Genomic DNA, 26458 nt, shown 5'->3' on the forward strand with positions numbered 1-26458 from the left:
CTCAATTCTAAAACTTAATAATTACAAGAACAAAACCCATCACCATTCACCCAACTTATCAAACAGTGAAAAATCCACCAGTAAGTAATTATTCTAATGCAACAATGAAAACTATATCAACAGTTCCAACATGAACAGATGAATGTCCATTCTCTGACTGAACAGGGATCATCTGGTCAGTGTTTTCTCTGGTTGGTGTTTGGTGAGATGGTCAGCATGTGAAAGCTGAGCTGTGATCACACTCTGCCCCTGGTGCAGGTCAGGGCAGACACCTTGATGGTCAGTAGCAAAGACCCAGGCATGTCTCATCTGAAGCCTGAAATGAGGCAAAGCTGATTCACAATAACTGGATTGGTGAGATCTTTTCTTTCTCTTTTTCCAATCTCGCTGTCCTACAATAGAAACAGCATCAGGCACAGGCACAGGAACAGCCTGAGCCTCTCTCATTTGGATATCATCATTGCAAGTTTTCAGCTCTTCCCTTAGAACAAGGGAATAGAGCTCAAAACATCTGCCCCAGCGCTCCCTCCTCCCATGCCCACTGCAGAAATGAAACCAGCCCCTGCTGCTCCCCCTTTGAAGTGAGGACAAATCCATCGTTGCTGTCAGCACAGGGTGGGGGCGGCGAAGCAGCTGGAATGCCGATGGGAGGGGTCCGTTCGTGGGGTCCAGCGCTGGGGTCGGCACCGCTCCCGGGTGAACGAATGGAGAAACTGAGGGAAGAAGAGAAGGCAGCCCCACCTCTGCTGAGGCAGAGAAGGGCAGCCCAGACCCTGCTCGGGCGGGCAGGTCGGTCTCCAGCACCGGAGAGGAGGGAGGCGCCGGCAGCAGCTCCTTCTCTGGGGTGGCTGGTGCCGACGGCTCCTCTCAGCAGGCGGGTCACGGTCAGACGGCACCGGGGACGGACGGGCCAGCACCACCCGCACCTTTTCAGGGGGAGGCTCTGCCCCGGCAGGCGGATCGAGCGGCGGCACCGGCACGGTGGAGGGGCCGGCTGACGGCACCTCCTTCTCGGCAGCGAGCGGCCCCACAAGGGCGGGGGCCGCCCCCCCAGGCAGCGCTGGCTGCACGGGGGCTGCTCCAGCCGGGGCCGCTCCGAGCCGGCAGCGCCCAGCGCCGTCAGCGCGGCAGGACACGCCTGCTGCCCTGGCCTGGGGCGGGCCCGCAGGCGGCAAGGGGCTCGGCCCCGCGGCCGGGCCGCCCGCCATCTGCGGTGGTTCCGCGGGGGTGGTCGCGTAGGGCAGCAGTGCCGCATGCAGGGCCGTCGCTTGCCATGACACAGCTACGAGTAACAATTGCTCCACCGCATCAGGCGGAATAGCTGCGTTAGCGCTGTGCCTGATCCAGAGCCTGTCTCTCTCCCCTTGCCTGTGTCCATTAATCTCTGACTCATGGTCACCCAGGCGTGCACCAGAGGGGAAAGTGAGACATCCCCTCCCCGAAGGGCTTTAAACAATCGGTCTCCCAACTCTCCCCAAGCCTTCCAAGGAAAAGCCATTTCGTGGTTCTGGCGTGGGCGGGGGAACGAGAACAGCACCTTTTTCGGATGGGGGAGAAAAACAGTCGAGACGCTGCTCGCAGCTCTCCCTGTCCAGGCTCGTCGGCGCTCGGCTCCGCACGACTCCGCGCGCTGCAGGGACTCCCGCTCCGCCGCCGCTCCGAAGATCAAAGAGCGGTTCCGACTGAGCTCTCTCGGTGGGAGAGGAGAAAAGCCAATGATTTCTGCGGGTTTCCCGTCCTGCCGTAGTCAGGCAGGTCTCCGCCGTGTCCCAGATGGCTCTCGACTCCGGCCACGATCCCGGCTCTGGTCCTGGCCCCAGGTTCGCAGCCCTGGTTTTCTGGGTTTCAGTCTGCTCAGTGCAGCTCTGGCTACAAACCCCAGCATGGGCCGCACCCCGGTTAGGACAGGCCTCCAGGGTCCGTCCCGGTTTTTGCAGGCTGTCAGCTCCGAGTTTTCCCGGTGCTGTTGGTCGGTCAGAGATCGCTTAGGGTGATCCCGATCCACTCGAGTAACGATCTCTCAGTGGAACCTCCACATGTTGCCGTGGAGAAAGATACGGAGTGGCGAAAAAACAGCAACAAGACACTCTCTTGCAGGAAAGAGCAAGAAAGAGAAATTTATTGAAAGAAACCAATGCTTTAAATAAGACAATTCATGCAAAACAAAATACAGACAGATCATTGATCAGAGAAGGAGGCACCTCTCCTCCCTGGCTTTCTCATGGACCTTGCAGGTGTTTATCTATGTTAAGGTTCTTTCTCTTGTGTTTACAATAAATAAGAAACCTCTAGCCTGGGAAAAATCCTGGCTAGACTCCGAAAAAGTCTCATGATCTGACAAAATACTTAGAACTTGAGAAAAAGGCCTAGCTAAAATGTGCCTAGGCCTCCAGCAGTGTCCACAACCGGGACTGGGACCGGATGTGGGGATTGGTTGTGGCTTTAGATCTTCCCAGAGCAGAGCAGTTGCTGGCTGCTGTAAAGTTGTTTCTTGTGAAGGCACGTCAGGCTCCAAAGGCAAAGAGCCCAAGGCTCTCCAGTCCCTGTTCAATCTCTCTGCCATGAAGTCCCGATGGAAGCATGTCACGGTCCACCCAAATCATGAGCGAGTCGCGACGGGTTCTTTTATGGATCTCAGAGCGCAAAAGACACAGCAGGGGACAAAACCAGTTTACTTCTACAGAAATGCAATTTATTTAGTGCCTACCAAAAAATGCGATAGTGGGACAGAGAGAGAGAGAGAGAGAGAGAGAGAAAGGGGGGTCGGGATTATAGCTACCAAGACGGGCAGACGAATCCTCGTGGAGCCAGCCAGTAGATGTCTGTTGCCGTCTGGGGAGATCTCGGGGGTCTCCTTTGCGAAAGTAACTTTTATAGTCCTTTCCCAAAGCGAGTGGCTTCTGGCCAAAAGGTGGGAAGATTTATGGACTATTGTATGTGGAGCTCGTTACGCTGAGGAACAGGTGGAAACAGGACGCTTAGACCACCTTTGTCGTCATGAACACACGCAGGTCAGCCCATACTGACCAGTCCATTGTCTCTCATCTGTGGGAGCTTTGTTGAGTCAGCGCCCCGTGACTAGTTGTCATGTGAAACCAGTCCTGGTAGGCATCACCTGCGGAACAGTCACTTGGCGTTCCTCCCATCCCTGGCCAGTGCAGGCCTCAGGCGAGGGTCGCTGGGCAGAAACAGACGAGAGGCTCAGACGGACTCTCTCATCTCCCCGTGACCAACGAGCGTCGCTGAGAAACTCCATCAGCATGATGTTGTGATCTTGCAGCATCTTCAGGACCCGCCCTTGGTAGCACATCCCGGGGGTAGGAAAAGGGAAAACAAAAAAAAACCGGGGATAAGAAGGAAAGGGAAAAGGAAAAGGAAAAGGAAGGAAAATAAACAGGAAAACCACAAAATTGATCATAATAAATTTTCAAACAAATCACAATGATATTAGCTTTAAACAATCAAAATTAATCAATAAAATAACATCCAAATAATTAAAATTCAAACAATTAAAATCAATGAAATAATATTTAAACAATTAAAATTCAAACAATTAGGATCAAAACCAAATCAATAAAATGACATTCAAACAATTAAAATTCTAACAATGAGAATCAAAATTAATTAATAAAATAACATTTAAATAATCAAAATTAAAACAAATCAGTATAATATGTTCTGTGATTAAAACAATTATTTTCCAAAACCATCTTAATCAGAAGATTAACATTACTAAAATTGATCATACCAATCATAACCAGTAACAAATTATTTTTAATCAGTTTGCTGTTATAGGCCTGACTTTTACTGCTCTTGCAATTTGTCTGGTGTCAATAACTTTAGGGGTATCTTTAGCAGATGGAGTAGTGATCAAATTATGTGTTTCCATTGTTGATGCCAATTGTGTCAGCCGTTTTACCATTCTCCAATTCAGGATGTATAGAATGACTGACAAAACAAAACTGATTAAAACCAAAATCAAAAGCACAACGATGGGATGACACAATTTGTTTAGGATGCCGGTAGCAGTAGGTGACCACCCAAGAAGAGTATCCCACCACCTGAGTTCAGCATCCCCTTTTACCCTTTCTAAAACCCGATGAATTTCTCTCACATCGTGATGAACTGACACCAGGGTCTTCTGCCCATTTTTCTTGATTTTTTCCAAGATTCCAATTAAGTCCTGGTGAAGCAACAATTGTTGAATCAAAGTGAGGTTCATCCCGATGGGAGCAGGCCCTAACTGATGAATCAGTGTAAAACTGGATTGCAGAAGGTGATGAGACATAACTGGAACAGTATAAGAAAAGTCACAGCCCATGATTGTGGTAAAATTACAAACACAAAAATTTAAATGATTTTTTAGATTCACTGTTACATTTTCTACAAACACTAATTTGCAAGCAGTTCTTACACACACACATCCATTACCTATGTACACCAGCACTGTTGCAGGAGTCTCATCGAGGTGTATTTCAAAATGACAGATATTTTGTTCTGTGTCTAAACAGATGTCTTGGGCCACAATGGCATTGCTTTCACAAATGAAACCCTGTTGCTCCCGAACAACGCAAGATTCCAAATTAACAGTTTGCCATTTTTTACCAATTTGACGGGCCCATTCTCTATGCTCGAAAGGATAGAGAATAGTTCCATCGTGATTCAATCCTAATGCAATGATGGGGTATATCAAATGCACTGAAGCGTTGTGTGTTGTCAGCACAAAGGCTGTGGCTGTGTTTGTGCTGGGGTTGTAGGTAAAGTTTACCAGATTCCACCAGGACTGAAACTTCCTTTCAAAATCACTAGCATTGTCCCAAATTATTGTCTGGATTTCAGTAGGGAAGATGCTTTCTTCCCCTTCCCTTATAATTGAGGCAACAACTGTTTGCATCCAAAGCTGTTCCTGGATACAGCTGAGGGCTAAGGAGATGTTGTTTTGAGCAGTACCAAGAGCATCAATTATCAATTTGTGATCATTTACATTTGCCTTTTCCCAATTTGGTAAAATGTTTGATAATAACCACAGTTGCATCCCCAAGGCTGTTAAAGAGGACTGCAGAGGTTGTTTCAATTTGGTCAGGTCTCTGGTGGTGGCAACCAATTTGTTCATTAATACCTCTGAATCAAGGCTATTTAAAATTCCCAATCCTGTTCCCACAACACCAGTTATGTCTCTTGTTTGTTTCTTGAAAGGATCCTCCTGGTTTTGCAACCAGGTTGTTTGTCCACCCCAAGAAAAGGTGAACAAGCTGGCTGAATTACTGAGACATTGTTTTGCATTGGCAATTTGACTTGTTTAAAAGACCATGCCGAATTAAACAATATTTGATGTTTGCCAGTTTTCCGAATTACCCAATTTAAAAAATTTTCAGGCTCAGTATAACCGGTGGTTGGGTAGTAGGTATTACAACATTAACATTGAGTTCCCCTTTGTATTTTGTATTGTTCTTCCCACACATAATTTTTTTGGAAAAATTGTACAACAGTTCAATTTTGATTTTGAATTTTCACAAAATAAAACACAGCTGTAAGGTCCTGTGCTGTAACTGTATACAGGTTTGATGAGGGATTCAGCAATTAATCTTCACATTCCATGGCGTTATTCTGTGAAAAGTAAACACAACAGAATCTGCCACAAAGAGGCAAGAGGTTAAAATGATGGAACTATGCAGACAAAATTCTGTTAACTACCCAATCATTTTGCTGCCAAGAAAGAAGCCACTCTGTACCTCCTTTAAACACAGCATAAGAGTCAGTGTAGTTGCAAACAAGAGAGGCACTCCGCACTTCAAGCTGGAAAACACCCCAAATAACCATCAGCGCCCCAACCCAAGAGCCACCCCGTCCCCCAGCAATAATTTGTTCAGCATAAGCATCAGTGAACAAAGAATTAGTGAACAAAGATTGTTTGGGGGAGAAAGCAGAGGCTGCTTTAATTACTGAGGCAGGTTTGTCATTGCTGTTGCCCAAGTTCTCAGTTTCTGTTACTGCCAGATTTTTTACAGTTCCTTCTGTTACTGAGGATTTCTGGGCTACCCCGTCAGGGGGGGCAGTCCCAGTAGTGGCTGTCTTTAAAAACTTCACTTCCTGAAAAGCCTTTTGAATTTTCCCTGAGGCAATTTGCAAGTTAGGGCTTTCTAGCTGTGAAACTATTTTCTGTTGCACATCCCTCACTTCTTCTTTTTCTTCTTCTCCTATCAATACATCATCTATGTATTGGTACACAGCTGCAGTGTCAGGTTTGGGTTTTTGGATTGACCATACAGGAGAGTTTTGCAAGTCCTGTATAACCGGTTTGATCTCTACTTTGGCACCAGAGGGAGGAGGGTATTGTTTTACATTTACAGGTAATTGCAGAGGTGATTTATGGCCAGCAGTGAATTTTGTTTCATGTATAATTTGCAAGCAGGCAGCTTTTTGAATGTTTTTAGGAGTTGGTCGGGGGTAGCAACTAAAGCTACAAGGTCTCCCCTTTCCAAAGTGTAAAGCCCCCCTGCCCAAAAACCAGCATGCTGAGTTCGGGACCGTGGAACACGAGCGTTTCCAATTGTTAAGAAAACTCCAGGCCCCCGTACCCACTGGCTTCTTGCTCACTTAATTCAATTTGATCTCCTCCAGTGAGTGAAACTCTAAGAACATACTCGGTCTCAGATTCTTGTGGGAGACGTGAGTATTCTTTCTTTAATTTGACCAATTCAGTAGCAGTGTATGGTATTTCTTTGGAGGTTATGTGGGGGTTAAAATCCTCGTTGTTCAGGTATCTATATTCCGTTTTAACGAGAGGTCTCATTTTAGAGCAGCAATTTTCCCCACTATTTTGTACATGTGCTAGTTCTCTCTGTGGGTATATCTGCTTTATGTGATATGTTTCCTTTTCTTCTGTTTCATTAGGTGTATCTGCATGTTGTGAGGTATGTGACAGTTGTAGCAAATAGTTGTGATTTCTTTCCTGCTCTAATTGGTTTTGCAGAGTTTGTACCTGATTTCTTTCCTGCTCTAGTTGGTTTGTTTTCTCCTGTAATAGTTTTTGCAAAGCTTCCACTAGGTTTTGCAAGGAGTCTATCACTGCACTTTCCTCACTCACTCGTTTAAAACAAGATTCTACAGCAGCTGAAAGACAAGTGCCTAGAACTGAGCAAAGTGTGGTTTTATTTTTCTTGCTCAGTTTGAATTTTGTTTCATGTTGCAAAGAATGTATCCTATCAATCACATTTTCTAAATTAAACCAATTACTGTGTGCCCAATCTTCCGCCCCTTGGGAGGGTCTGGCATTATACTTAGCTAGTAAAGCGTAAAATGCAGCTTTATCATTTTCAGACATTTTTACGAAGGGACTAAAACCACTCTCAGGGAGACACACTTAAAGTTACACAAAAAGCACAGCTGAAACTGTGAATCCTTTCTCGTCCCTGGAGTGGGTGAAGAGACACACTACTTGGGAGGTATTAACTTAATTACAAAAACCACTTGTCTCTTCGCGATCCCAAGTAGTCAATTACAATAATTGTACAACAACTGCAACCTCTGAGTTACGATTATTTGCGAGGGGGAAAAAACCACTTCGGGGAGGTCAACACTTGTCACCCAGACTTCTGCTGGGGACAACCCCCTGTCATCCCTGAGTGGCTGAGGAGACCAAACTGCTTGGGAGGTTCTCTTTAGTTGCACAATGGGTGTCTCCTCGACTACACCAAGCAGCTAAACAACAAAAAACACAAGTCCCATCTTTTGCTCAGCTGAGATCCTTTAAAAAAAAAAATAATTCTCTGATAACTGAAATGGAGTTGATTATCCACCTGGGTCTGTGTGCAGATTGCGGGAAGAACCCAATACCACCTCCCTTGCTTTCTAACACTGTTGAATCCTTACGGCACTGACAGGCTGGGTGCGGCTGAAATGTAACAGGTCTTCCCCTGGTACAAAGTGCACAGAAACTCCCAACTCCCCCAGTATCGGGAATTCAATTGCTGACTACACCAAAAATGTCACGATCCGCCCAATTCAAGAGCGGGAGTCGTGACTGGTTCTTTTATGGATCTCAGAGCGCAAAAGACACAGCAGGGGACAAAATCAGTTTACTTCTACAGAAATGCACTTTATTTAGTGCCAACTAAAATGGGGTAGTGGGACAGAGAGAGAGAGACAGAAAAGGGGGTCGGGATTATAGCTACCAAGACGGGCAGATAAATCCTCGTGGAGCAGCCAATAGATGTCTGTTGCCGTCTGGGGAGATCTCAGGGGTCTCCTCTGAGAAAATCACTTTTATAGTCCTTTCCCAAAGCGAGTGGCTTCTGGCCAAAAAAGTGGCAAGATTTATGGACTATTGTATGTGGAGCTCGTTACGCTGAGGAACAGGTGGAAACAGGACGCTTCAAGGCACACCAAACCATCTTTGTTGTTATGAACACATGTAGGGTAGCCCATACTGACCAGTCCATTGTTCTTCCATCTGTGGGAGCTTTGTTGTGTAAACTCCCCGTGACTAGTTGTCATGAGAAACCAGTCCTGGTAGGCATCACCTGCGGAACAGTCACTTGGCGTTCCTCCCATCCCTGGCCAGCGCAGGCCTCAGGCGAGGGTCGTTGGGCAGAAACAGGCGAGAGGCTCAGACGGACTCTCACAGGTGGGAGCTGAGCCGCTGTCTAGTGGCCACCCTTTAGATGGGTTGATTGTAAAGCTGTGTGTTCACCTCACTCATTTTGTCCCTTTGACCTGATCTATAACTTCTCAGTCCCTATCAACAACTATATGAAGGCAAGGAGTTCATGGAGTGCGGCATGCTCTGGGCACACTCTGAAGCTTCATCTGACTCTTCATCAACAACCCTGCACGGCCGGGAATGACAAGGACGCTCTGGAGCAAAAGCCCAGCACGGACACCGAGGGGCTGCGAGAGCTGGAGCAGGTCACCTGCAAGGAAAGCCGGCACAGCTGGGCATCTTCAGCCTGCAAAAGAGACTTAGGCTTAGGCTGGCCCAACTGCGGCCTTCCAGTACCTGATGGCAACCTACAAGAAAGCTGGATAGGGACTTTGTATAAGGGCAGGCAGAGAGACCACAAGGGAGAATGGATCCAAAGTGAAAGAGAGTAGATTTAGATGAGAGATGCAGAAAAAAAGGACTTTCCCTGGAGAGATTGCCTAGAGAAGCTGTGCATGCCCCACCCCTGACAATGTACAAGGCCAGGCTGGATGGAGCTCAGGACCAGTCGGTCTGGTGCAAGGGGTCCCCAGGCACAGCACGGGGGTTGCAGCAATGTGATCTTCCATGTCCCTTCCAAGCCAAAGCATGCCATGACTCTGTGATACTGGGATACCTCACCTCCTCATCCACTGGCAGAAAAAGAAACTTGGCACCAAGTTCCATATTGCAGACCATGTCTTTTGACAACCTGCTACTCTTTCAACAGAGAATGAAAAGAGATGACAATAGTGACACGATTTCTCTTTTCTACTCGACATTTCAATGCTACGCTCCTGTCCACACCGGCAAAACTCAGAAGAGACGATTCTTCCCTACGAAATGCTTTATCATACGCAAAGAAGAAAGCCACAAGAATGGCAGAATGGCGAGAGTGCCGTGCAGTCTGCATGGGCAGAGAAGCCTCCCCTGGAGCAGCTCTATTGGGAGGGCCCACTGCTGAGGAGCAGCAGCTGCGGCAGCATTTACATCGGGACCCGGCTCGCCGACAGTGCCCCAGTAAGAGACGGGGCTGGCTCAGAGCAGGGAGGGGGACGGCAGGCGGCGAGGTTTGCCTGCCACTCGCCTTGGCTTGCAGGTGGCCATCAAGCAAGTGGGCTGGGATATTATCTGAGAGTGGGCGCAGCTGGTGAGTGAGCGGGACCAGCAGGAGTAGCCAGCGGGGCATGCTAGGCGGGGCAAAGGCCAGGCCCGGCAAGGGGGGTGGCAGCCAGGATGCTGCAAGGGGAGCAAGCATGGAGGGAGCGTGGAGGGAGCAGGGAGGGAGCGGGGAGGGAGCGGGGTCTGCACAGCGTCCTGGGCAGTGGTGAGCTGTGGTGGGGCCGGGCAGAGGGTGTTGAAGGCGCGGTGACGCATCAGCCCCGCTGACGGCATCGCAGCACAAGGGCGCCCTTGTGCCCCTGGAGCTGGTGCTCAACTGGATGGTGTCGTGCCCTGGCTTCCACGGCGTTGTGTGGCTCCTGGAGTGGTTCAAGCTTCCCAATGGCCTTGAACTGGTCATGGAGCATCCGGAGTGCTGCCAGGACCTGTGGCACTTGCTGGAGGTGGATGGGTCCCTGCCAGAGCCCATGGTGTGGGGGATGTTCCGCCAGGTGCTGCAGGCCATGCAGCACTGCACTAGCCACAGCATCCTGCACCTCGACATCAAGGCTGAGAACATCCTCGTCAACCTGGGCACCAGCGAGGCGAAGCTCATCAACTTCGGCTGTGACACCATCCTCCAGGACACCTCTACACCTGGATGGCAGGTGAGCCCAAAGCCAGGGTCCCTCGGGCAGCAGAGGTTCTCCCCTTTGCTGGCACAGGGGGAAGACAGAGGGAGGGAGGGAGGGGGAATTCTTCTTCAGCCAGCTGCAGGACCAGCATGGTACCTCAACCTCCCCCTTCCCCGAGCAGTGCTGCATCCTTATGGACATAGCTCAGTACTGCAACCCCCACCTGATCAGTGCTGCCACCTTGTAGAGAAAGACTGGTACAGAATGCCCTCCCCACAGTAGTGCTTTCCCCGTATGGACACAGCATGGTACTGCAGCCACCCCCTCCTCTGTGTCCCTCTTATGGACACAGATGGGTACTGCAGCTCTCCCTCCTCTGAGCAGTGCTGCCCCATTGTGGACATAGCCCAGTACTGTACTCTCTCCCCTGTTTTGTCCCCTTGTGGACAAAACCCAGCAATGCAGGACCCTCCTTCTGAAGCAGTGGTGCCCAATTTTGGACACAGACTGTAACTGCAGCCTTCCCCCCGAGGAGTTCTGCCCCCTTGTGGACACTGCGTGGTACTGCAGCTCCACTTCCTGAACCGTGTTGCCCCCTTGTGGGCACAGCATGGTTTTGCAGCCCCCTGCTTCTGAACAGTGCTGCCCCCTTGTGGACACTGCATGGTACTGCAGACCTCCCCTTCCCTGAACGGTGCTTTTCCATTGTGAATACAGCACGGTACTGCAGCTTCCACCTTCTGAGCAGTGATGCCCTCCTGTGGACACATACTGGTACTGCAGCCTCCCCCTACTCTGAGCAGTGCTACCCGCTTGTAAACAAAGCCTATTGCTGCAGCCTTCCCCCAGTTCAGTGCTGCCCCTGTGTGGACAAAACCTGGTACTTCAGCATCCCCCTCCTCCAAGTAGTGGTGACCAAATTTAGACACAGACTGGTACTGCAGCCTTTCCCCCAAGCAGCGCTGCTACTCTGTGGACATATCGTGGTACTGTAGCCTCCCTCCTTGAGCACTGCTGTGCTCTTGTGCATACAGCATGGTATTTAAGCCCTGCCACGGGAATACTGCTGCCCCCTTCAGGACAAAACTCTGTACTGCAGGCTTCCCCTTGAGCAGTGCGGCACCATTTGTGGACAAAGCATGATACTGTAGTCCCCCTCCCAAGTAGTTTTGATGCTTTGTAGACACAGCATGATGCTCTAGCACCCCCCCCTCCGGCCCCTCCTTGAGGAGTGCTACCCCCCAGCGGACACACCCACGGGGTTTTCTCTCTCGAGGTTTCAGAGAGTGCAGACTCCTTTTATCCTAAACTCCTGGCTGCACATTGCTCTCTTCCTTTCCCCATTGCCTGAGGTACTAGGAAGGTACAGCCTTCCTGACCTCCCTGCCCCACATTCCCTCTTGAACCTGGCATCTCCCCCACAGTTCACATTTTCACACTTATGCAGACTCTTGTCTATTTCAGGAACCAAGCTGTCTGGGCCCGGTAACCAACCTGCTGCCCAAACTCAGTAGAAATATTACGACCCTTTTCACAGACCTAAACACTCATCCCTGCACCCATCAAATGATTTGTAAAGACATTAGCACACATCTTTCCTCTCACATTGATGTTTCCCATTCTGGTAACAATCTTTGAAGCCCAGCCTTCACCCTGACCTCTCTGCTGTTGTAGTTCCATGGGCAGAGGTTGTTGTTTCTTACCCCTTCCATGGACAGGCCGGTGTTCAGCCAAGTCCAGGACAGCATGGCCCCACCCCACATCACTGTGCCCTGGGAAGACAAAAAAACATCATTCCAAATTTCCCCATTTTTCATTCTTTCCAGGCATTTGGCTCTGCCAGTGGGGTTTGCTGCTCATTGCCACAGGAAAAAGGAAACTCCTGTGACACTGTGGGGCCCCATGGAACCAAGCATCCATTGTGACACCACAGAACATCGCTAAACCAAGAGTCCATGGTGACACAACAAGGCTTTGTGGAACCAAAGAGTCCAAAGGACTAAAACAGATATTGCATGGCTCTGCCTTGGGAACATAAATTTCCATGATGGCATCTTGACATACATATGAGAAGGGTGCCTGTTTGTAGTGGGGAAAATCAGGAGTTTTAGATTGCTTCAAAAAGAGTAAAGGAAGAAAACCCCTGTTTGCTTGAGTGCAGCCAGTTTTCCAACCAAAGCAGGTCCCAGGTGAGAGAGGACAAACAGGACAGGGTTGGGCAATGTGGAGCAAGGTTGTCCACACTGGGTCAGACCTCAAGGAACAGCTTCTCTGATCAGGCCAGATCTCCTGAGAAGAGACCCTGAATCAGTATCATTCACAGAACTCTGCAATCAACTCCACTCTAAAGAGAAACAGTAATAAAAGACATGCTTTAAAATAGGAACACTTATTTCTGAGGAGCTTTTTGAAATATTTCTCCTTAACTATAGAAAAAAACTTCCTAATGAACTTCATTAGAGAAGAGGGAAATCAAGGCAGAGCCATGTTTTTTTTCAGGACTTGATTGATCCCAATGAGCCTGGTGGTGCATTTGGTGCTGAGCCCTTGAACCTCAGGGTCTGAGAGGAGTCCAAGTCAGAAGAAAATCCAAAGTGTCTCAAAGCATAAATGGAACCCACTGAGGTCCATCCCCTACAAAGGCTCCTCATGGACTCCTTGGAGAAGAGAATTGGAGGCCATGATTGCCCAAAAACCTCTCAGAGAGCCAAAGAGGAAAGGAAAAAGGAAAGTACCGTAAAAAACCGGAAGTACCTTGAAGCATTAATGAGCCCACTGAGTATTATTACTGACAAAGGCTCTCAAGGGACTAATTCAAGCAGATAATTGGAGGCCATGATTGCACAAAGCTCTCAGAGACTCCAAGGCAAAAGCAAAACTCATGAAGGAGCTCCCAGGGCCATTTCTGACCAAGGCTCCCCAGGGACTGGTCCCAGCAGATTCCTGAGGCCACTGGGATGTGGGGGGATGCTGAGGGCAGCACAAGGGGTGACAGTGCCCAGCCTTGCTGGGGCTGTGCCAGGAGGCCCCAGTGGCTCAGGACAAGGTGTCTCCTCACAGCCCTTGGTGGCACAGACCCTGCTGTGCCCCAGGACATGAAGACTTGGCTTCTCTTTGTCCCCACCTGTCATCTCTGCCTCCAGTTCTCTGCTCTGATTGAGGCTTGGGGACACTTTCTCACTCCTGTTCCTCAGTGGGACCCATTAAATCTTTAGGAAACTTTTATTTGATTGATTCTGACTTGGAGTTCTTGAGAGGTTTCCTAACAAACCATAGTTCTGCCTTGATTTCCCTCTGGTCTGGTGCAGTTCATTAGGAAGTTTTCCTATGATAGTTATGGAGAAATATTTCAATAAGCTTCTGAGAAATACACATTTCCATTTTAAAGGGTGTGTTTTATTACTTTTCTCATTACATCAGACATGATTGCATCGTTCTGTGATTGATATTGATCCAGGGTCTCTCCTCAGGAGGTGAGAGAAACTCAGACAAGCTGTGCCTTGAGGTGTGACCCAGTGTGGACAACCTTGCTCCACATTCCCCAACCCCATCCTGTCTGTCCTCACTCACCTGGGACCTGCTTTGCTTGGAGAATGAGTTTGTCAAGAAAAGTGTTCCCTTTTTTTTTTTTTTTTTTTTTTTGTAAGAGTTTAAAACTCCTGATTTTCCCCACTGCAAACAGACACACTCCTCAGGTGTGTACCAGCCCAAGGTGCCACTAAAGAAACCCCTCACCGAAGATCGGTGCTTCAGGGCTGGTGCCTGGCGTCGGCGCCATTTTTCCTTTCTGTCTGTAACTCCCATCATGCCCTGCGGCCCAATGGAGCTTCACAGGTTCCAGGACTACAATACCCGTCATACCCTGCGCTCCACAGAACCCAGGTATCCCCCCCTGTATGTCCAATAGATGTCCTCCAGAGACTCCAAGGGTCTCTAAGTGTCCCCTCAGTGCCCATTTTGGAACCTCCCAAAAATGTCCCCGAATCCCCTGAATCCTCCCAAGCCCACAGATGCTCGTTACAGACACTTCTGGGAATTCATCTCCTGCCATCCCCCACGAGCTCAGAGCACCTCATAACCCAGTCAGTTGCCTAAAATTCCTGCCATGCCCCATGCCCTAAAGAGCCCGGTTAGAGCTCCCCAAGATCTCTCCAACCTCTTCTGAACCATACACATCCCACCCTGAGAACCTCAAGTCGCCATTCAGAGGCAAAAGAGTCCCCACAGGGCCCTCCCGGATCCCATACTCTTCACAAGATCTACTTCTGGGACTACAGCATCCGTCATGCTCCGCAGTTCCGGTAAAATGCCATTCCAGCTGAGACTTCATCCCCCATCATGCCTCGTGCCTCACAGAGAGTCATTGCAGCATTGCCTACAGCTCCCATGATGCTCCGCAGCCCCTTTAAACTGTATTATACCAGCGCCTACAACTCCCATCATCCCCCGCGCCCCAGAGAGCCCCCTCAGAGCCCCCCAAGTGCCCGCCCGGACCCCGAAGGGTCCCAGATTCTCCTCTGTGACCTCCAAGTGCCCTCCTGGACCTCCAGGTGCCGCTCTGAGGTCTGCTGATTTTTTTAAGGGAAACAGTCTTTAAAAACCAACTATTGCAGGAAGGACGGAGACACTTCAAGAAAGAAATCTTGAGGGAGCAGAAACAGCCTATCCCATGCGCCAAAAGTCAACTAGCAATGAAAATAACTGGTCTGGCTGGGCATGGAGCTTTTTCCAGGAACTCAGGGACAAAAGAGGCTGCATCACCTTTGGACAGAAGGGCAGGCAACTCAGGAAGTGTTTATTGATGTGGTTAGGTCATCCAGAAAAATAAGAGGTGAAACCTCAATTAGGATATAGCCTGTTTGTGTCTGTGAAGGATAAAAAACTTATTTTATAAACACATTAGCAGGAAAAGCAGGGACAAGGAGAACATCCATTCCTTATTGGGGGAAGATATGGTTGCCAAAGATGAAGAAAAGTCTGAGGAACTTAACCCCTTCTTTGCCTCAGTTTTCAAGTATAAGACATTTTGTCCTCAGGACAAGTGTTCTCCTGACCTGGTAGATGGGGATAGGGAGCAGAACAGACTCCCTGAAATCCAGGAGGAAGCAGCTGGGGACCTGCTGAGCCACTCAGATGCTCACAGGTGTCTCTGGGACCAGATGGGATCCATATTAGGGAGATGAGGGAGCTGGTGGATGAGATTCCCAAGCTGTTCTCCATCATTTATCATCAGTCCTGGCTCACCAGGGAGGTCCCAGAGGGCTGGAGGTGCCAATGTGAGCCCATCCCCAAGAAAGGCTGGAAGGAGGATCTGGGGAACTCCAGGCCTGTCAGACTGACCTTGGTGCCCAGCAAGGTGATGGAACAGATCACCCTGAGAGTCATCACAGGGCACCTACAGGATGGCTGAGGGATCAGAGCCAGCCAGCGTGGATTTAAGTATCTGCATGGATGATCTGGATGGGGGAATTGAGTGCACAATCAGCAAATTTGCAGATGACTGCAAGCTTGGTGAGAGTGTAGATCTGCTGGAGGATAGGAGGACTCTGCACAGGGACCTGGACAGGCTGGATTCAGGGCCCAAATCCAACAAGGTGAGGTTTAACAAGACCAAGTCCCAGGTCCTGCACTTTGGCCACAACAACCCCTGCAGTGCTACAGGCTGGGGACAGAGTGGCTGGACAGCAGCCAGGCAGAAAGGGTCCTGAAGGCACTGATGGATGACAGGCTAGACATGAGCCAGCAGTGTGCCCAGGTGGCCAAGAAGGCCAATGGCTCCTGGCCTGGATCAGGAATGGTGTGGCCAGCAGGAGCAGGAGCAGTGATTCTTCCCCTGTGCTCAGCACTGGTTGGGCAGCACCTCGAGTGCTGTGTCCAGTTCTGTGCCCCAAATTTGGGAAGGACAAGGAGTGGCTGGAGTGTGTCCAGAAAAGGGCAACAAGGCTGGTGAGGGGTCAGGAACACAAGCCCTGTAAGGAGGTGCTGAGGAGCTGGGGTTGTTCATTCTGTAGAAAAGTAGGCTCAGGGGTTACCTTATTACTTTCTACAACTTCCTGAACCGTGGTTTTAGTCAGGTGGGGATTTGTCTCTTTGACCAGGCAGCAACTGGCAAAATGAGAACACACAGTCTTAAGCTTCGCCAAGGGAAATATAAGTTGGATATTAGGAAAAATGCTATTTACAGGAAATGTGGTAAAATTCTGGAACAATCTCTCCAGGGGTTGGTGGAGACATCATCCCTATATGTTTAAAAAAAAGACTAGGTATGGCAATTGGTGCCATATGGAGGTGTTAGGCAGGGGTTGGACTTGAAGTTCTCTTCCAACCTCGTGATTCTGTGAATTCACAGAGTCTTTCAGCTGAAGTCTCTGTCCCTGTCCTTTCCCTGTGTGTCTGTTGCAGATGGAAGCTGCTGGTGCCATTCTCACCTTTAACCCCTGATTTGAATGGAGACAGATGTTCTTGGCTGTGTTAAGCAGGTGTTGCTCAATGTTTATGTGGAATTTTTGTATCCTCATAGCACCAAGGAGACCCTTGTTGCACTGTGGAAACTCTCGAAACCAAAAAGCCACTGAGACATTGGGGCAGGATGGTACCAAGGAGATCATTGAGATACTACAGATCCAAGGACACCATGGTGGCTCCATGGAAACTCATGGAATCATGGGCACTGTGACACAGCAGGACCTCATGGAACCAAGGAGTGAATTGTGACTGTACCAAACCTCATGGAACCAAAGTGCCATTGTGGAACTTCAGAGCCTTGTGGACCAAGGGAACCACAGTGACACTGTGAGGGTCCATGGAACCAAGTGGCCATGGTGACACTGGAGCCTCATTGACCAATGGTACATTGTGACACTGCAGGGCAGTATGGAATCATGGAGACCACTGTGACATTAAACAGTGTCATGGCAGCAAGGGGCCATTGTGACACTGTGGGGCCTTGTGGGAACAGGGGGCATTCGTGATACCATGGAAATTGTGACTGTTGTGGCACCATGGAACCAAGGAGACCATTGTGACACTACAGGACCCCATGGTACTAAGGAGTCATGTAACAGTGTGGGACACATGGAACCAAGGGGGCATTGTCACACCGAGGGGACTCATGGAATTGTAGAGAGCTTTGTGACACTGCAGGGCTTCTTGGAATGAAGGGACAGTTGTGGTACTGTGGGGCCCCATGGATACAAGGAGGGCATTGTGACACTGAACCTAATGGAATTATTGCAGATGATACAACTTATATGGTTTTTTAAATTTAACTTAGTCAGGGGTTTGTTTGCCTTTGCCCAGGATGTGGGCAGTTGAAGCTTCTCTTCAAAAGACTCTGTTCACCAAGGTTGGGTGAGGCCTGGTGAGTTCAACATCTACAGACTGGGAGTAACCCAAAGATACACAGGAGGTAAACGAGCATTGACAAACATCACCTGCAGTGTGGTTGGAGACACCTGGTCTGGGAAAAGATTGGTAAGACAATCAAAGAATGAGGGCCTAATTCACATCAAAGGCAAAGGGATCAATAACCAACAGGAGATCAAATACTAAGAATTTAGATAACTTAATGGGATTCTTCAACGTAATATGAATTTCTTTGGGTTTTGTCTGTATAAATATGTGAAAAGCCTAGTAAAAAACCATGTGTGATGAAATGATTTTCACTGCACAAAACAGGCACATGTGGGCGGAATGATTTGTATTGCACATGCTGGCCACAGTAACATCCTGGCCAGAATAAAGTAATGCCTAAATTCTCCAGCACTGAGTAGACGTTGGGGAGTTTCTGTTTTTCATACAGTTTCAGTGTGAGTCCCACTGAGGTTCATCACCAACAGAAGTTCTTCCTGAACTCCTTGGAGGAGATAATTGGTGGCCCTGGTTGCACAAAGCTCTCAGAGACTCCAAGGCAAAAGCAAAACCCAAAGTCCTTTGAAAAACCTGCAGTCCCTGGAAGCATGAAGGAGCCCCCAGGGCCATTCCTGACCAAGGCTCCCCAGGGACTGGTCCCAGCACATCCCTGAGGCCACTTGGATGTGGGGGGGATGCTGAGGGCAGGACAAGGGGTGACAGTGCCCAGCCTTGCTGCTGTGTCCCTGCAGGCTGCAGACTCCCATCTCACTGCCCCTGGCTCTGCCTTGCCACTGCCAGCACTGCAATGACCTCTGCCACCCTCACCCTCTGTGCCTTGGGACACACACACATGCACTGAGCTCATCCTCCTCCTCCTGGGTGCTTCTCCTGCCACAGCCCTGCCCTGGGAGGGTTCATTCCTCACAGGAGCTCCATTGTTTGTACTGGTGCATTTTATAGCTCTACTCTGCCTGTCTGTCAATTCTGTCTTCAAAGAGCTCTCCAAGGAATAGATTCATTGAATTGTGGAATAACAAAGGTAGGAAGAGCCCCCTGAGCCCTCTTGGCCCGTGTGTGGCTGGGATGGAGTTCCCTTTGCCCAGAGTAGCCCCTGTCCTGCTGTGCTTGGCTGTTGGAGCTGGAGTGGCTTTGGTCCCAGCCCAAGGCTTTGGCTGTTCCTGAGCAGGACTGGCCCCACATGAGGTGTCTCTCCAACCCCTAAACCAATGGGCTGGGGGTGAGCAAGTGTTCTTGGGGACACAGGGATGGGACAGCTGGGCTGGACTGACCCAAGGGATCCTCCAATCCATGGGATATCCCGATCAGCAGGGAAATGAGGGGGACAAGAGGGCCTCTGGATTTTCTGTATTTATACATTTGTCTTCCAGAGCAACCACTACACATGCTGAATTCTTCTCTCTCCATTGTCTTCATTGCTTCTGCATTTGGCCTCTGCTTTTTAGTCCCCTTAACATTAATCTCTCTTTAGGGTGACCCACAACAGTTCACCTTATTTTCTCCTGTTTTCTGAGTAAGGAGGGACAGTGACAGAGACACTCTGTTGTCACTGGATGCCCAGAGGGGTTTAACCACAGCCACCTTGCCCAACTCTGCTCTTATGGGCACCCCCAGAAAATGTCAGGGCTCTGTCAGGTGCCCACCCCTGAGCTCTTGCCCTGCTCACAGCCCCAGGGGTGTCCAGGGACACGAGTCCTTCCCTGGCACACACACACACAGTTCATAGCAGAAGGGACAGGGGCTCCTGGGCTCTCCTGCCACTGCCAGAGCCTGGCAGGGACCTCAGCCCTGAAGGTGTCACCCTGCCCTGCCCCTGCCTGAGGTCTCTTATGGCCAGAGGAAAAGGCACCGGGAACTCTGGGCACAGGAGCTCATCCCAGCCCTGCATCCAGGGGTTCCCAGGAGACATTAATCTCCGGAAACTCCAGCACCAGCTGAAGGTGTTTGTGCTTACTGGGTTTATGTCCCCTCACACACACACAGGATATTCAGGGCTGTGGAATGTCCCTGCACTGCAAACACAGACTCCTGACCCTGTCATTTGATGTCCCTCCAGGCAGGGAAGAACAACCTCTGTGCCATGGGGTGAGAGGCACTGCGGGAAGAAGTGCTGGCTTTGCAAGGGCACTGCTGGGACAGCCCTACCCTGAACACTGCCCCACTTTGGCTGCCACTGCTGTTCTCCTCTCCAGGGCGCTGTGTTGGGAACATCCTTGAGAGCAAACTGGGAAGGAGATTGAAGTTTTCAGGCCCTGCACTAGGGAGATGCCCTTGCATGATGAAAATGCTGTTGCAGAGTCCATGGCCTGTCCCTGCACAGTCACACAGCAGGACTGGGAGAGAAGTGAGAGAGCCCTGAGGCCTTAAACCAACACAGGGGCTCTGAAGGTGAGTGTGGAAGTGAAGAAAGGGGAGGTTATGGAGCAGAAGCCCTGGGGCTGCCTAGCAGTGAGCATCCCTTTTCACCCTAGATATTCCCAGAGGAACAGACCCTGCAGCTCCAGAGCAGCCAGAGAGGAAAGATGTCAGGCAAACATGGCAATACTGAGTTCTTTATTTTGTGTAAGCACATATGTAGCACAACCCCTGGGTTATATAGCCTGTGGTTCACACTAGGAATGTGAATAGTGAAGTAAAAAAGGTACAGATAAAAATTTCACAGTTAACAAATTCTCAAAAATATAATACCTGTGACAACAAAAAACCCCACAAGACACAGAGTGGGCATTAATGAGTAACACCGGAAGAGTTATACAGGAGAATGGGGGTTTATTTCTTCTGAAAAGTGTTCACGATAATTTTCCTCAGGACATCCTTGAACTCCTGGTTCCTCAGGCTGTAGATGAGGGGGTTCAGGGCTGGAGGCACCACCGAATACAGAACTGACAGGGCCAGATCCAGGGATGGGGAGGAGACAGAGGGGAGCTTCAGGTAGGTGAATATGCTGGTGCTGATGAACAGGGAGACCACGGCCAGGTGAGGGAGGCAGGTGGAAAAGGCTTTGTGCCGTCCCTGCTCAGAGGGGATTCTCAGCACCGCCCTGAAGATCTGCACATAGGAGAAAACAATGAACACAAAACAGCCAAATCCTAAACAGGCACTAACAGCAAGAAGCCCAAGTTCCCTGAAGTTTGAGTGTGAGCAGGAGAGTTTGAGGATCTGGGGGATTTCACAGAAGAACTGGCCCATGGCATTGCCATGGCACAGGGGCAGGGAAAATGTATTGGCTGTGTGCAGCAGAGCATTGAGAAAGGCACTGGCCCAGGCAGCTGCTGCCATGTGGGCACAAGCTCTGCTGCCCAGGAGGGTCCCGTAGTGCAGGGGTTTGCAGATGGACACATAGCGGTCGTAGCACATGATGGTCAGGAGGAAATACTCTGATCCAATGAAAACCACAAAGAAAAACACCTGAACAACACATCCTTCATAGGAGATGTTCCTGGTGTCCCAGAGGGAATTGTGCATGGCTTTGGGCACAGTGGTGCAGATGCAGCCCAGGTCAGTGAGGGCCAGGTTGAGCAGGAAGAAGAACATGGGGGTGTGCAGGTGGTGGCCGCAGGCTACGGCGCTGATGATGAGGCCGTTGGCCAGGAGGGCAGCCAGGGAGATGCCCAGGAAGAGGCAGAAGTGCAGGAGCTGCAGCTGCCGCGTGTCTGCCAATGGCAGCAGGAGGAAATGCCTGATGGAGCTGCTGTTGGACATTTGCTGTGTCTCGGCTTGGGGATCTGTAAGAAAAGTAATCATGGAATAGTTTGGTTTGGAGAGGATTTTAAATATCCCAGCCCAGCTTGGGGGCTCTTTCTCCCCATTGCCTGCACAGGGCTCTGCTGCCTGGAGCTGTCCCTGCCAGCAGCTGCTTCCCTGTGCCCACTGCTGGGCCCTTCCACTGCTGCCAGAGCCCAGCACAGCCCTGGGGTCTCAGCTCTGCTCTGCAGACCTCTCCCAGCACATGGCACTGCCCAGGGCCAGCTCTGTCCTTGCAGGCTCTGATGGCAACATCACAGCAGCCCTGAGGTGACTGGAAAAGACACACTGATGCTGTGTATAAGGGACCCTGTGATGATATCTGTCACTGACTACTTTATTGAGATTAAAGAGAATTTTTTTTAAATTTTTCTCATTCTGAACCGAGAGATGAATATCAGTGTGCAATTTCCCATCATGGCAACCGAGAGCAGTAGATTAAACAGCAGGATTTTCCCTTTTATGCAGCCCCTGATTTGCTGTGCTCCCTGTATAATCTACCTAAAAATGTTCTGCAGTAAATATCATGCTGGAAGGAGTCTTGAACAATGCAGCATTCTCACCACACAAGTAGAACACTTTCAAGCCATACGAGCTCTTTCCTTCCACCCAGACCTTGTTCCCCACTGCTATCAGCAGCTCCCAGGGCTGGCTGAGAGCTGTCCCTGGCAGGCAGCAGAGTCCCTGCCCCAGCACAGAGCCCTGGGCTGCAGGACCCTGCTCTGCAGAACAGCCCTGGGCACCCCTGGCTGCTCTAGACAAGAGAGAATCAGAGAAGGCACTCACAGAGTCTGCAGGCATTGGGATGTTCCGGCTTTAGGAGATCACTGCAGAAGCTGCAGCTGCCTTGTACTGCAACCAGAGGCTTCCTGTGTCAAGGGCTGGGATTGATTCTGCCCCAGTCACTTCTGAGCATCTTCCCAGAAACAGCTGATTGAAGATATCTGTGCCTCTGTGCTGTGCCCGGGGTGGCTGCAGGCAGAGCCCCAGCCCTGCTGGGCTCTCAGAAGAGCTGCTTATACGGAGAAATGTGGTTTTGAATCTCTTCTTGTTTGCTCAGGTGACCCTCTGCACCAGGAGCCCAGCCCAGCTCAGCAGCACAGACACAGCATAAGGACTTTAATGACCCTCATGGGAGGTTCTGCTGAGGCCATGAATATCAGTCCCTGAGAGGGAGTTGTAGAAAACTCTCCAGAATTCCAAGTCAGATTCAAACTCCAAAGTTGCTTGAAGTTTTAATGGGACCTACTGAGGAACAGAAGTGTGAAAGTGTCCCCATGTTCTAGTCAGAGCAGGAAATTGAAGGCAAAGATGACAGGTGGGGACAAAGAGAAGCCAAGTCTTGGTGCCCAGGGGCACAGCAGGGTCTGCGCCACCAAGGGCTGTGAGGAGACACCTTGTCCTGAGCCACTGGGGCCTCCTGGTACAGCCCCAGCAAGGCTGGGTACTGTCACCCCTTGTCCTGCCCTCAGCATCCCCCCCACATCCCAGTGTCCTCAGGGATGTGCTGGGACCAGTCCCTGGGGAGCCTTGGTCAGGAATGGTCCTGGGGGCTCCTTCATGCTTCCAGGGACTGCAGGTTTTTTAAAGGACTTTGGATTTTGCTTTTGCCTTGGAGTCTCTGAGAGCTTTGTGCAATCATGGCCTCCAATTATCTGCTTGAATTAGTCCCTTGAGAGGCTTTGTCAGTAATGATATTCAGTGGGGCTCATTACTGCTTCAAGGCACTCAGGGTTAATTTAAATTCTACTTTTTGACACTGAGTCTCTGAGAGGTTTGAACAGTGATGGTCTCCAATTATCTTCTTGATTAGTCCCTTGAGAGCCTTTGTCAGTAATAATACTCAGTGGGGCTCCATAATGTTTCAGGGTACTCCGTTTTTTTTAGGTACTTGGAGTTTCCCACTTGACGCCAACTCTTTAAGTAGTTTATGCAATCGTGGCCACAATTATCTGCTTTAACGAGTCCCTTGAGAGCTTTGTATTGACACTCACCGGGGCTCATTAATACTTGGAGATACTCAAGGTTTTAAAGTTACTTAGGATATTCCTTTCCTCTCTGACCCTCTGAGAGGTTTTTGGGCAATCCTGGACTCCAATTCATGGACTCATGAACTCTCCTCCAAGGAGTTCATGAGGAGCCTGTGATGGTGATGGACATCAGTGGGTCCCATTAATGCTATGACACACTTTGAGTTTTTCTTCTGACTTTGATTCCTGGAAAGGTTTGTGCAATCTCCTCTCAAGCCCTGAGGTTCAAGGACTCAGCACCAAATTCACCATGGGGCTCATTTGGATCAAGCAAGTCCTGACAAACTATGGCTGTGCCTTGATTTCCCTCTGGTCTGGTGCAGTTCATTAGGAAGGTTTCCTAATAGAGTTAAGGAGAAATATTTCAAAGAGCTTCTAAGAAATGCACATTCCTATTGTATAGGATGTCTTTTATTCCTGTTCACTTTAGAGTAGAGGTGATTGCAGCATTCTGTCATTTATATTAATCCAGGGTCTCTCCTCAGGAGATCTGGTCAGATCAGAGAAGCTGTGCCTTGAGATCTGACCCAGTTTGGACAACCTTCCTGCACATTCCCAAACCTCCTCCTGTTTGTCCGCACTCACCTGGGGCCTGCTTTGTTTGGAGAACATGCTGCACACAGCCAAAAAGAAGTTTTTCCCCCTTTTTTTTCCTCTCTTTTTAAAGCAATCTAAAACTCTTGAATTTCCTCATTCAAAAAAGTCACTTTCAATTAGTGTGGCAGCCGAAGCTGGAGGAGGTGCCCCTTCCCCAAGGCATAACATGAAAGGAATTTTTTAGACCTTTGGGCTCCTTGATTCCACAAGGCCTTTTTTTGTCACCATGGACTCTTGGTTCTGTGAGGCTCTGTAGCGTCACAATGGATATTTGCTTCCATGGGGTTACAATGTGTCACAATGCTCCTTTTGGTTCCATGAGGTTCTGTGCTGTCACAATGGAGATTTGTGTCCATGGGGCCCCACAGTGTCACAATTATATTTTTGCTTCCATGAGACCTTGATCTGTCACATTGACTTTTGGTTCCTTGAGATTCCGTACTCTCAACAATGGTCTTAGTGTCACAACAAACCCTTGGTTCCATGAGATTCTTGAGTGTCATAATGGAATCCTTGGTTTCTTGTGGCCCCAGAGTGTCACCATGGTCTCCTTGGTTCCACAAGACCATTCAGTGTCACAATGGCTCATAGGTTTCATGAGGCCCCACAATGTCACAGTGGACCTTTGGTTCCATGAGTTCCCCCCAATGTCACAAGAGTCTTCTTGGATTCACAGTGTCAAAATGGTTCCTTGGCTTCACACAGCCCTGCTGTGTCACAATGAACTCTTGGTTCCATTAAACCCTACATTGTCACAGGTATTTCCTTGGTTCCGTGAGGTTCTGTAGTGTCACAATGGACGTTTGGTTCCAGGTTACCCACAGGGTCACAGTGGTCCCTTTATTCCTGTGGCACCCAGCAGAATACCTCACTGGCAGGGCTGAATGCCTGGGAAGAAAGAGGAAAAGCAGACATTTGGAGTCATGGTTTTTGTCTTCCCAGGTCATAGTGTTGTGGGGTGGGGCCCTGCTGTCCTGGAGATGGCTGAACACTGGCCTGACCATGGAAGGGGGAAGACACTGCAATCTCCTTCCATGGAACTGCAACAGCAGAGAGGTCAGGCTTGAGAGCAATGCTGCATTTGTCTTTACAAACAAGCTGTAGATCTGTTGGTAGATAGAGTTAGCACTAAGAGAAAAAAGAAGCAATGAGAGGCGTTCCACTGATTGATGAATGGGAAAAGAGATTTGCCTTTATAAAAAAACTGTAGGTTTGCTGGTAAATGAAATTGGATATCGGAAGATGAAAGAAGCAATGGCAGGGGGTGGGGATGGGGGGATGGAAACTATGAATTCTGTAAGAATGAAAAATTAAAAGGTAGGGTTATACATTAAAGAGGAATTTCAGGCGTCAGGTGTTCTGGGAAGTCTGGGCTTCTCAAGTACCTCAGCCATTGGGGAAAGAGAGAGGGAAATGCAGCCAGGAAAATAGGATAAAAAGGAGGCTGCATCCTCCAAAAATTTGGGAGATGGCCTCTCCCTTTATTCGAATAAAGCGAAAAGGACTCCTCTGTCTCCTTTTTGGACATCACCTCTGTTGTTTGTGGATTCATTTTCCTTACAGGCTGAAAGCTGGGCTTAAAAGACTGTCACCAGCACAGGAAACATCAATCTGAGGGGAAAGATGTGTGCTAATGTCTTTACAAATCAGTTGATGGGTGAAGGGATTGGTGTTAAGACCTTTGAAATGGGTCGTAATGTTTCTACTGACTTTGGGCAGTAGGTTTGTAACCAGGCCCAGACAGCTTGGCTCCTGAAACAGACAAGGGTCTGCACAAACCTGAACTTCTTAATTTGGGGGAAATTCCAAGTTCAAGGGGGAATATGGCGTACACGGGTTGGGAAGACCGTACCTTCCTAGTACCTTGGGCAGTGGGTAAAGGAAGAGGGCAACGTGCGGCCGGGAGTTTAGGATAAAGGGAGGCTGCACCCTCTGAAAGCTAGAGAGAGAGAAAGCACAGTGAGCGTGTCCCCAGGTGAACTCTCTCCCTTTATTCAAATAAAGTTCAAGGTGTGCTCTGTCTCCTTTTTGGACATAAACCTGTGATGCTTATGGATTTTCCTGACAGTGACAATATGGAATCTCATGCAACCAAGTGTCCACAGTTTCACTGTGCAGCCTCATGGAGCGCTGGAGACCATAACATCACAATGGGAACATATAGAACAATGGCTCCATAGCAACACTTCAGGGCCTCATGAAATGCAAGAGATCCTTGGAAATGGATGGAATGGAAATTCATGGAACCAAGTGTTCACTGTTTTACAGCAAGGCCTCATGGAATGATGGAGATCATTGTG

General features: G+C 49.4%; 1 protein-coding gene across 1 annotated transcript; it reads right to left on the reverse strand.

Moving 5' to 3' along the window:
• Window positions 1-20556: 20556 nt before the first annotated feature.
• On the reverse strand, window positions 20557-21489 carry LOC306816127 (olfactory receptor 14J1-like; the record flags this gene model as incomplete). The annotated part of the gene is made up of 1 exon (XM_079332612.1): window positions 20557-21489. The coding sequence occupies one exon, from the start codon at window positions 21487-21489 to the stop codon at window positions 20557-20559; it is 933 nt and encodes a 310-aa protein (XP_079188738.1).
• Window positions 21490-26458: the final 4969 nt, after the last annotated feature.

Source organism: Erithacus rubecula (assembly GCF_903797595.1).
Source record: "Erithacus rubecula genome assembly, contig: scaffold_381_arrow_ctg1, whole genome shotgun sequence".
NCBI lineage: Eukaryota > Metazoa > Chordata > Aves > Passeriformes > Muscicapidae > Erithacus > Erithacus rubecula.